This window comes from Varanus komodoensis, unplaced genomic scaffold (genome assembly GCF_004798865.1).
Source record: "Varanus komodoensis strain SLA01 unplaced genomic scaffold, ASM479886v1 scaffold1, whole genome shotgun sequence".
NCBI classification, from domain to species: Eukaryota; Metazoa; Chordata; class Lepidosauria; order Squamata; family Varanidae; genus Varanus; species Varanus komodoensis.
In genome coordinates, this window is record NW_025335268.1 from 76,097,272 (window position 1) to 76,108,498 (window position 11,227).

The window sequence follows — 11,227 nt, forward strand, 5'->3', positions numbered from 1 at the left end:
GGGGGGGGGGGGGGGGGGGGGGGAAGGGGCTAGCTCCCTCCAGTTTCCCGGATGAGGCATCTCCAGACACCCTGGAAAAGTAGCTGCCGCAGTCCTTTGGGGACTTTGCAGCCTCACAAATGCACACAGGGATTATCCCTCTAGAGGAACATCTATAAACTGCCTTTTAAAATGAGTTGCATGCAAAACAATCATGCATAAAGCTGTACAGAATGAAAGGTATCCACATGGCACCACTTAAAATGGACAACAAATATTGTCATGACACATTAATAAAAAATGAATTCCCCAAAAGTTTTTAAAAGTCTCCAGTGAAGGATCCAAACATACTCCTTAGGGAGCACTGAAAAGGCCCTGCCTGTAGCACTGTCCGCCTAGCATCTCTTCTTGATGCAGCCCCAAGGCTGATCTCATAGCAATGACAGGCAGGCAGAGGCACCGGGAACGCCTGGTCCCAACCCCCTCATGGCGTTTAAGGCCAAAACCGGCACTTTAAAACAGGCCTGGAAACAAGCGGGCAGCCAGTTTAATTGGCAAGGAATAGACATTTAGCCTCTGCAAATCTTCCTGCTTCTGCATCCGTTCCAAGAGATGTTTCTCACCAACTTGCGAAGGGGGAAGCATGCAGCTTGGATGCCGCCCCAGCCCCTCCCAGAGACAGCACCCTTCTCTTCCAGGCAGGGGCGCAGCTGTCAAGCCAGCAGGAGCAGGTAAAAGAACACTCCTGACCACAGACATCTCCCGCGCCTGAGGGCTCCTCACGGAGCTGGCACCCCAGTCGTCGGGGGAAAGGCCCCCGGCGCTTGCATAGAGGAGCAGTTCAGTCTGCGACCGTCACTAGCACGGCGTGTCCGTACAGCCCTCACTGGCGCAGCCCCACCTGCTTTCCTGACTGGCAGCTCAGCCCCGAACCGTTGTCCTCCTGGGGTGCAACGCACAGCCTACCTGTACAGGCCCATCCAGTCCCCCTTCAGCATGCAGGTGAGCTGGGGCCCAGCGTGTTCGAGGGTCTTGAGGAAGTCCTCCTGATGGAAAGGACGGATCTGAGGGGGATTCTGTGCATACGAGCAGGAGACAGAGGCTGCGGTCAGATGCCTGCGTGCACGTGGTGCGCACGCGGAGGGCAGCCCCGTGCCTCATGACCCCGCCCCCCGGCCCGGGAGGCTTCCCAGGCAAGTGGACATGACCCGCCTGGAGGGGAGGCCCAGGAGACCTGCTCCACGCCACCGGCTCGCCTGCAGCAAGGCAGCAGGCGCTCTGCCGGGGAAGCTCCAGGGCGCCACCCACCTTCCATGGGGAGATGGTCCTTCGCAGGGGCATGAGGCTCGCCAAGTACTGCTCCTGGGGAAGTATAGGGAGGGCAAGAGTCAGGGCCGTTTTGCGCTGCCTTGCGGGAGCAGGAGCAGTTCTGTTCTGCCCGCAGGCGGCCTCCTGCAGTTCGGCAAGCAGCCCCCGAGCAGGGAGGGGCAGCATCAGAAGAGGGAACACAGCGGGGAGGAAAGTGCGAGGGCGGCTCCCTCCTCGGGCACGGCCATGACGGGCCACCACGCCCGACACTGGAGGAGCAGCGTGGCCCCTGGGGGCAGCCCTCCCCTGGAAGGAACCAGGACTGCTACTCACCAGGGGGATGATGAAACTCTGGGTGAGCTCCAGGAGGTGGCACCTCAGCAGGGCGCTCAGGGCCTCTGAGGAGCGCTTCTTATGGATGCCCTGCAGAGGATGCCAGGGAGACCGTCGGCACAAAACGGCCCTGCGGGTGCCGACGAGCACCCCGGCCGGGGCTGCAGAGGGCGAGGGGCTCACGTGCCCGCGTCACGGGGCAGTCGGGGCAGCTCTGTGCCGCCTGGGCAAAGCAGGGAAATCAAACAGCAGCCCGCGGCCCCTCTCAGGAAAGGCCAGCCAGGGAGCAGCTCGCAGCCTGCAAAGGGAGAGGCTGCACTGCTGCGCTTGGCTCCCGATGCCCACGCAAGCCCCGCCCAGCTGGCAAAGAAAAAGGGCGCCCCCGGGCTGGCTCGCCAGGGCACCCCCTTCCCCCACGATGCCCCGGGGCAGCGTGGCTTCACAGAGCAGAGGCTTGCGTGGGAGGCCGGGGCCCGCAGCCCCGAGGAGCGCGCTGGCTGGGCGAGAGGGGTCTGGGGGCCTGGCTGTGGGAAGCCGCTGCGGGAACGCAGGTGGGCCAGACCAAGTTTCCTGGTTTCCGAGGCCTGCGGCACAGCACAGCGCGGCTGCTCCTTCTGGCAGAAGGGGGGGACCCAGAAGCAGACCTAAGAAGGGGTCCCTGGCATTCCAGGCCACAGGTTGGGCCATCCCTGGCCAGGGAGCCTGGCTGACTGGGTGAGGGGGCCCGGGCCGTCCCACGGAGCCCCCGGGCGGTGCTCTGGATCGGCCATGCAGAGTTTGTCACTATTCAGCCGCCTCAGACCTCCCCTGCCTCCCTCCGCCTGCAGCGTCCGCTCACCTTCAGGAGTCTCTTGATCAGGGTCTTGTCCTTCTGCAAGTACGTTTTGTAGGACGTGTACAGTCCTGCATGAAGAGCAGGCAAGGGCAGAAGGAAGCAAGGCACGTGAGGGGCAGAAAGCTTTCGGCAAACGGGGCAGCAGCGTCCCCAACGCCCAGCCAGCCCCACACCCGCCACCGGGCCTCCGAGGGCGGCTGACCGCAGCCTGGCAGCTGAGTCCCTCGAAGCTCTTCCGCTGCGCCTTGCCGTGCACAGCAGCCCAAACCGGGACAGCAGCGCACCTCCGGGCCTCCGCCACGCTTTTGGTGAGACGCCCCCGACGACGCAGCTCGAGGCTCACCCGGGTTCGCAGCCCCCGTTCGGGGCAAAGGGAAACGGCCACCTGGAGCAGAGCGGCTTACCGGGCTTGGCCTCCAGAGACTTCAGCTTGGCAGGTTTCTTCATCTTGACCTGCTTAGGCAGGTCCCCTGCAAGGAGACACACAGCGTGTGCAGGGCCTGGCTCCACGGTAACCAGGGTGGGGCGGTGGGGCAGACCGCCATCCAGTCCCTCCTGTGGCAGAGGCAGCGAGGCCAGTGGGGGTCTGCTGGAGTGCAGTGGGGCGCAGGTGCACGCCCCCCTGCGGGGGCCCACAGAGCGGCCTCTTCCCTCAAAGGGAAAGAGGGACGCCACTCCCTGCCTTCCCCTCTCCCCGCGGCTCCCAGCTCCTCCCCAGCCTCATTCGGCAGGCAGATGGCCCCAGAGCACCCTCCTACCAGCCATCTTGAGGTCCCCAAGGCGAAGCACATGTGGCCAGTGCTGCAGCATCTTGACAAAAAAGGGGTTGGTGACGCCGAGAACCACCCTCGGCCTGCGGAGAAGCAAAGGACGGGCAGAAAGGGGCCACCCTCGGTCGCTCCTCGCCCCACTCCAGAAGCCGCCCGGCTGGCCCGCACTTACGGGGCCTGGGTCCGCGTGGTGTATTCTTTAAACTCGCTGTCGTGGATGGTGAAGTATGGGCGGTAGTCACAGCAGTACTTCAGAGGGGCCAGGCAGCTACGGGAGGGAGGGAGAGGTTGGCTCCCGTTAGAAGACCAGAGGGCGGTGCCCAAGCAGGGGACGCAAGCTGACGGGGGCCATTGGGGAAGGAGAGGGGGAAGCCGCCAGATGAGCGCCGGTGGGCGCTGCCTCCAGCCGCGCTGAATGGCCCTCTGTTGAGACGCTTGGGGTGACACATGCACCGCCGGGTCGGCTTGCAGGGCCCCCAAAGGGCCGAATGGCGCCATGCCAGCACCTCACCTGGTCAGGGCCAGCACCATCTCGGAGGAAGCCGCCGGCGATGGGGCCATGACAACCACGGGCTCGCCAAGCAGCATCAGCTCCCACAGCGTCTGCACGTGGATCAGCACCGACTGGAAGCACCTGCCACGAGACCAGACGCGGGTGTGGGCGGCACGGGCAAGCAGCCTCGGCGGCCTCCTCTGGCCACCCGGTGTGGGTCAGGCACGGGAGTGCCGAGATGGCTGCCGCAAAGCCCTGCTGGAGCAGCGAGAGTAACAGCAGCCCTGGAGGCACCAGGGCTCTGGCTGCTTCAGCTGGAGGAACCCGGGAGTGGGCAGGGCCTGCGAGGCTGCCCCAGGCCCCACCGTGGGCCGCGCTGGATGGGCATGGCAGGGCTTCGGTTTGAGCAATCCTCCAGTGGCTCCAGTGGAACACAGGCGCCTGCCTCTGGATGCTCCTGCTCATCTCAGCATTGCCTCTGGCTGAACTTTTGGCTTCTCCCCTTGGCTTTTACTTGCTTGCTCCCATCAAATCATCTGCTACACCAGAGATGCGAGTGCCGGGGTGGGGGGTGGGGACAACGAGGAGATCTGCCCCATGCCCTGTTCCGGACTTTCTGGCCAAAGCACCCATGGGTGCTCCTCCAGCTGGCAGCGCCCTTGGGAAGCCTCACTCCTCACCATGCGGGCTTTTCCCTCCTGGAGCGAGCCCCAGCAGGCCTGGCTCCTCTTTGCATTCCCCCCACGGGAACGGAGGAGAGAAGCAAAGCCCACACAGGCAGATTTCCTCTCTGTCACCCTCCTTGAGTGGGGAAGGCGCCTGAGACGCAAAGTGACTCAGCTGTGATTCAGCCTTCTGGAGACAAGGCTTTTGGATTGGGTGGGCCTCATCTTGGGCCTGAGCACTGGATGGACTAGACAAAACTGGCCCACCTTGAAGGTTCTCCATCCCTCTGTTAAAAATACTCAAGGCTCCTGTCAAGGGAGTGTCTGCCAGCGGTATGATAATCAGGATCAGTCCCATACAAGCCACAGAATGTGAATGAGAATCCATTTCACTGCCAACACGCTTCATACTTTCAACACTCCAAATGGAATGCCAACAAGTCAGGTTTCCTTCCTTCTTTGTTTTAACCTAACCACAAAACTGGGATAAAGACATTGATTGCTCACCCCTTAGAACGTTTTACTCTAGAAAAAACCTCATGAATTAACAGCCATGGCCAGAGGAAGGGCTCAGACACCTTCGGGGGGGGGGGGGGGGCTCAGTGACCCCACCCGAAACCCACCAAGCTGTTGCTGATCTAGCCTTCCTGGAGCAAAGCCGGCCCTCAGCGGAAGGCAGGGCAGCCCAGCCTCTGGGGAGCTGAATGGAGAAGGGGTGGTTTCGGAGAGGCCCTCTCCGCGCACTGATCGGCGCACGCCATTTCCAGAGCAGCCCCGCAGAACTGCCTCGTGCCACGAGGTCCTCCCTGCCACGGAGGAGGATCGCTGGCCAAGTGCCCCAAAGGTTCTCCATGGAATGGAAAGAGGAGCCTCTCTGACTTGCTCCTGAGCCTTCCCAAGGTCATCCTGAAGACAGCGCTCCCGTGCCCGACAAGCCTTTCCTTTCCAGGAGTAGTTTCAGGAGGTGGCAGGCACAGCTCTCACCTGAAGAGATCCAGTTCATGGATGCTTGACAGAACTAGCGGGGCCGGCAAGTTGTTCTGCGCAGAGAAGATGAAAAGGCAGTCAGCTGACCTGCTAAGCACATTCGGTAGACAGATATGCCGAAATTTGGAACTGAGCTTCAAAGGCAATCTTAAGGTTTCGTGCCAATCACAAAAGTTAGAAACAGAAAACAGAGCGAGTCAGAAGGGCCTCCCGGGCCATCTAGTCAGACCTCCGGCACCAGCCGGCTCCGCTCATGATATGCCCACCATGTGGACGTCCAGCCTATCCTTCTACCTGGAAAAAACTTTTGCTGCCTAAGAAATCACACCAGTTTCAGTAGAATTTGCTCAGGGAAAAAAACCACACAAGAGCTGGAAGCTGGAGTGGCACTTCGGGGAAACATGAGATGCGAAGCACTTCTAGCCTGGGAGGGTACGGCCCGGAGTTGTCCATGACCACCCCAAGCAGAAACTAACCCACGGCCATTCAAATCTATCAGGAAATCCAAAAGTTCTCAAGACAGGGGAGCACCACCAGCTTCAATCAGCCCCACCTGTTCAAACATGCACAAGACTGCGCTGCGATCTCAAGACACGTCTGTCTCAAGGGAGCCGGGCACATTCCACCAGAGCTCAGACACGGGGCCCGCACGCACCCCAGTGCTCCAGGCAGCTCTTTGCTGCGTTCTGCAAGCAAAGAAGGGCTGCCCTTGGCCTCTGCTAAGCAAAGTTCTCGCACGGGAAGGGGCGTTTTGGCGTGTCCCCCACCCCCAATTCCAGACAGCTCTCACCTCCTGATTGGACGGCTTCGCAGGGTTGGAGCCAGGCTTGTCCACTCGGGAGGGAATCCTCACCTGTGCCACAAAGCGCAAAACAGGAACGGGGGTGCCTTGTCTGAGTGCACGGCAGCACATGGAGCATCCGTGGGGAACACGGGTCCCGGCATCGCGCCCCCACCATGCAGCCCCTGGAGCAGAGCCCCTCCGCCCGTACCTGAATGACAACACCCATCACCGGGAGGCTCAGCATCTGGCCGGGCACCGGGGGCGGCCACTGGTCGATCTCACTGCACACTGGAAGTACAAAGGCGGCCCAGCAGTGTGGGAGGCGGCGACCAAAAGGCCCGGCCCTTCCCGCTCATATCACAGCTCAGCTCCTGCACACTCGTTCCTCACACACAGATGCCAGGCAGTACGGCCCAAGTAGGACCCAGGCGTCAGGAGCCACCGATGCAACCAGCGATCAAGCACCAGTGCAGAGGCCGAGGGGCAGCCACGGGCTTTGCTGGTGCAGAGCAGCTGGGAAATCCTTTCTGTGCCAGTTGGGCAGGGCAGGGCGGAAGGGGCAGTGCCCAGACTGCCACCCTGCGGCAAGCCAAGAGGCTCCCGGAGAGGCCTCCTGAGAGGGGAGTGGTGGAGGGGCAGGATGCTGCCCGGTTGTGGGCTGGGACCCTCCCCCACTCACACGAGGCCAGTGCAAAGCTGGCTGAGCTTTCCCTCCAGGGACTGTGAACACGACACCCACAGGTGGGAGGCAGCCAGCCAGCCAGCTAGCCAAGCTGCGTCCAGCTGGCGGCGTGTGGTGTGGGCTGGGCTGCTGGCTGAGCAGCAGCTTGTCGGTTCTGACCTCAGAGAAGGGAGTGGGCACAAGGAGGGAACCGGCCCTGGCAGCCACGGAACGGGGGCTCTCTCAGCAGCAGTCGTGCCGCGGCTCAAGGTGCTGGCGCTTCCTCACCTGCCTCCAGGCACGGGTCCAGCTTATCAAAGTACTCGGGAGCAATGAGCTGCAGGAGAGACTGGAAGAGATTCACAAAGGGGAGGCGGGAAACCAGGACCAACGACTGAAAGAGAGACAAAGCCCACCTGAGCACCAGTCACTGCAGGCGGCCAGGCCTCTGCCCAGAAGGCCATCAGCCCCGGCCTGCTTGCAAGCCGCTGTGGGTCCAAGGCCCCCGCAGGGCCCCACTGCACCACGCACACATCCGCCCCGACACCCCAGGCACCTTCCTGCCACTGCGCGCTTGCCCTCTGCACCCTGTGGAAGCCCGCAGTCCAGGTCTCTTGTGGCTCATGCGCAGTCCAGGCAGGGGGGAAACTTGCACTCAGGAGTCCCGGCCTTCTTCTCTTTACTCGCCCAACAAGTCGAGGCCCAAAAAGCCCCCCGGCAGGGACCAGTCGCTGATGTGCTGTGCCCCCACCCTCCATATTCCCTCTGGTGGTTTGCAAAAGATCTGCCTCTGGCCTGTTTTTTTAACTTAGCATTTCAATGACATGGCCACCCTATGTCTCCACTGGATTTCTACTGCTCATTTACAAGACTAGTGGTAGAACCAGCTTCTCTGAGCAGCCTGAGATGAGCTTGGCTACACCGCAAGCTGTCTGTTCTACACAGGATTGGCAACAGCCGACACGAGGAACAAAGTGGCTGCTTTTCCTTCAGCCTCCTCTAGTCAGGCATTGCCATACTCTCATTTAACTTGTTTGTGGTCTTCAATCTGCAAGACCAAATGCAATCACACTCAGAATTTGTTGGTATGGTTAGTCAGAGGTTTCCATCTTGCCATGCCTCACAGTATCATATCACCTACCTTCTGAAAATAGCCTCTTTTCATGGAGCTGTCCTTGACTTGCCGGAAGTACACATAGCCAAAGTAATAAGCTGACTCTCGCTGTGTAAAAGAAGCAAAAACAATTCTGGCACTCTGCCCACTTCCAACATCAGTCCCAACTACACACTGGTCCCAGTTCCAAGCCTGCCCTGTACAGAAGATCCTAACACTGCAAGCCTCTGGAGCCCTTTGTTTCCAGCAGAAACTCACCACAGATACCAACAATGTCTGTAATCTACCATCACTGCAAAATTTAGCAGATGGGGACCGGCAATTTCCAGAAAAAGAAACTACACATTCTTGGTCTTACACATCATCTCACCCAGGGGAAAATTGAGAAGCTCTTTCCAATTTAACTGAGGAAAGAGATGCTGGAGAATAGCTGGGGACTGAGAGGGCAATTCCCCCACTCCCTGCTTAATTTTAAGTTTGGTCCCCTTTATGCCACCGAAGAACCAAGCATGCCCCACCTGACCCCGCCCCTCTCCTGCTGCTGGTGCACCTCTTGACAGCACCTCTTTCGATCCCCAAAGAGTATACTAGGAAGCATTTCCAACTAGCTACCGCAAGGCAGGCTGAAAGCACACCACCAGGCAATCATTCCCACAGTTGTAAGGCAGCACTTGACATGAGTCCTGCATCCAGACATCTGTCCCCTTTGCATTTAATTCAGTGCATGCTGCAACTAACCTGTAAGGATACTGGAACTTCCCTGTTATACTCAAAGTAATCTCCAAACAAAGCACTTCGCTGCCCTCCTGAGCGACGGAAGCGAAAACTGAACTGGGTATCTCCTAGGCTGCCTGAGATGGAGAAAGACCAGCCATAAAGAACGGGGAATAGAGCAGCCAGCAAGAGAAAAGCAGCAGCCATGCCAGCTGCTTTGCTGGACCCCCTTGGCTGCCATCAGGCCGGCCATCCTGAGCAGCAGCCACTGCCACCAGCCCAGGCCTCCCTGGGCACTTGGCAGCCAAAAGTGCAGAATCCTCCTCTGGGGCGATCGGGGCCAAGGGGAATGAAGGAGCAGAGCCCTTAGGGCCTCCCCACTTCCAGAAGCACCGCGGGGGAAGGAACGCCACCTGGGCAAAGCAGCCTCCTGCTGCGCGCCAAGGTTCCTCCCATGCCCCGTGGATGCTGCCTGCCCCGCAACCCAGCAGGCAGCACCTGAGCCCCGGGAGAAACCTGCTCATGGTCCGGGGTGGCAGCCGAAACACGCCGGTCCTCAGCCAGGAAAGCCGCGAGCACCGCCCCCTACCTGAATAGGAGTCCGGGAAGGACAAGTAGCAGATGCTGGTCTTCTGCAAAGCAACCACAAGGACAGCGGCGTCAGGCTGGAGGCGGCGGGAGGGCCGGCGGGGCCGCGGGCGCGGGCGCTTACCTCTTTCTCGGCCAGGACGCAATCCGGCGGGTACACGAACTGCAACGGAGCACACGGGGCGAGGGCCGTCAGAACCCGCGGGGAGGCGCGAGGAGGGCGCGGAGGCCCCGGGCGCGGGCTCCGGCCAGCCCCCGCCGCGCCCCCGGGGCTCCGCAGGGGAGTCCTCCCCGCCTACCTCTATGGCTTGCCCCAGCTCGAGGTCGAAGGTCACGGCGCAGACGCAGTCCAGCCAGGCCGCGAGTCGTCCCCAGGGCAACGCCGAGCCGGCCGGGGGGATAGGGCCGCCGCGAGCCTCCATGTCGCCGGCCGCGGCAACTCGGTGCGGCCCCGCCCCTTCCGCCATAGAGCGCTGCGCAGCGCGCCCGCGACGGCGGCTTCCGGGCCCGAGCGGAACCTCCTCCCGCTCCCGCCCTGCGGAAGCGTGGAACTACCACTTCCAGCATGCATCGCAGCCAGGGGGTGCTGGGAGTTGTAGGCCAATGCCTCTGGAAGGCTCCGGCCGAGAAAGGGCAGCTGCAGACGAGCAGCGGCAGGGGGAGGATGCCGCGCCCCCAAAGCCTCCCCTGGCCAACAGCAGCCCCCGACGCTGAGAGTCCTCCCCGGAGCCGGCCGCGGCAAGGCTCCCGCTCCCCAGTGCAGACCCAGCCCTCGCCAGAGGACCCCCAAGCGCCGCCCCGGCCAAGGTCCGGAGGCACCGCGCCCTTGGCGGGCAGGGCTCCTTCTCGTCATCGCAGCCCGCAGGAGCAATGCAAAGCAGCATCCTCGGGAGCAAGACCCGGACAGGGCCCGGCTCCGTGCAGCCGGTCACCCTTGCGCCGTGGCTCTGCCAGGTAGATTACCGATCCCCCGCGCCTCCCGCACCGCCTCTTTGAGGTGCAAGGGCAGGGAAAGTGGACGGAGAGCACGGGGAGCAGGCGCTGCTCCCGGCGAGCGTTTGGCGCTTTTGGCGTCCGGCTGCGATGTCCGTCGTGACTTTGCCGCCGCTCGATTAACCCGGGGGCGGAAAGGCCGCCGCTGGCCCCCTCTTGCCACAGAGCGGCGCCGGATGCACGGCGGGAACAGCGCCCGTAGCCCGTGCCTCCCCGCAGCAAGCCTGACACTCGCCGGCGCCGGCCGGGATCCTGCTTTCCCCGCGCCCGTCCGAGGACGAGGGTGCCGTGCGCACCCCTCGCAGCCCCTGGTCCTCCACCGGCCGTCCTTCGCACGGGCACCGGGGCTGAGCCAGAGGCGCTCTCGCGTCTCTGCTTCTTTAGCCGTTTCAGCGCCTCCGGCTCGGGCGGCCACGGGGCACTCGCCCTCGAGGCTGCCCCGCGCTCCGGAAGGCTTTGAGCCCGATGCCCCACAGCGCCTCCCCGGGCACATCTCTGTCCGCGTCGCCGTCCTTCCGACGCGCTTTGGCGACCCCGGCCCTGCGCCCCAAGAGCCGCGCTCGCGACCCGTGCTCGTCCGGAAGCGCCCCGCGGGATCGCGCCCCTTCCAGACTTCAGGAGGCGCGGCCACCGGGGCGCTGGGCGGGCCGCCCGGAGCAGCGGACGGCGGTAAGCTCCCCGGCTGGGCCGGGCCGCGCGGGCCTGCTCACGCGGAGGGCGCCGCGGCATCGAGGGGCGCCTTCGCGGAGCGGCGGAAGCGCCTCACCGGCCTGCCCGCGCCCTCTGCAGCCGCATGCCGCGACTCCGGGGAGCAGCAGCTGAGTCCGTGGACACGGGAGGGCGCCGGGGGCTTCGGCGGAGCTCGGAAAGCCTCGGACCCCGCCGGGAGCCCGGAAGGAGAAGGGAGAGGAGAGGCCTCGAGGGAGCAAGCGACCCCCGAGCCCATGCTGCCCCCGCTCAACGCCCGCCCCGCGAGGTAGGCCGCCGCCCGAGCCCTCCCGGA

General features: G+C 62.8%; 1 protein-coding gene across 2 annotated transcripts in view; it reads right to left on the reverse strand.

Annotated features, from left to right (window-relative positions):
* The window catches only part of DENND6B (DENN domain containing 6B), a 17,496-nt gene extending 7,783 nt beyond the window's left edge, over nucleotides 1–9,713 (reverse strand). Inside the window, exons 1-17 of one of the 2 annotated variants that reach the window (XM_044429770.1) lie at nucleotides 9,531–9,713; nucleotides 9,356–9,394; nucleotides 9,233–9,275; nucleotides 8,668–8,780; nucleotides 7,957–8,037; nucleotides 7,104–7,209; nucleotides 6,363–6,442; nucleotides 6,161–6,223; nucleotides 5,368–5,423; nucleotides 3,737–3,859; nucleotides 3,398–3,493; nucleotides 3,214–3,308; nucleotides 2,860–2,925; nucleotides 2,459–2,523; nucleotides 1,621–1,710; nucleotides 1,288–1,341; nucleotides 946–1,055 (exon numbers count right to left, since the gene is read on the reverse strand). In XM_044429770.1, coding sequence (XP_044285705.1) covers nucleotides 946–1,055; nucleotides 1,288–1,341; nucleotides 1,621–1,710; nucleotides 2,459–2,523; nucleotides 2,860–2,925; nucleotides 3,214–3,308; nucleotides 3,398–3,493; nucleotides 3,737–3,859; nucleotides 5,368–5,423; nucleotides 6,161–6,223; nucleotides 6,363–6,442; nucleotides 7,104–7,209; nucleotides 7,957–8,037; nucleotides 8,668–8,780; nucleotides 9,233–9,275; nucleotides 9,356–9,394; nucleotides 9,531–9,698 — 1,448 coding nt within the window. In that variant the 5' untranslated portion in view covers nucleotides 9,699–9,713. The remainder of the gene's footprint in view (nucleotides 1–945; nucleotides 1,056–1,287; nucleotides 1,342–1,620; nucleotides 1,711–2,458; nucleotides 2,524–2,859; nucleotides 2,926–3,213; nucleotides 3,309–3,397; nucleotides 3,494–3,736; nucleotides 3,860–5,367; nucleotides 5,424–6,160; nucleotides 6,224–6,362; nucleotides 6,443–7,103; nucleotides 7,210–7,956; nucleotides 8,038–8,667; nucleotides 8,781–9,232; nucleotides 9,276–9,355; nucleotides 9,395–9,530) is intronic. The other variant, XM_044429778.1, reaches the window with a different exon arrangement.
* Between the last annotated feature and the right edge of the window lie 1,514 nt (nucleotides 9,714–11,227).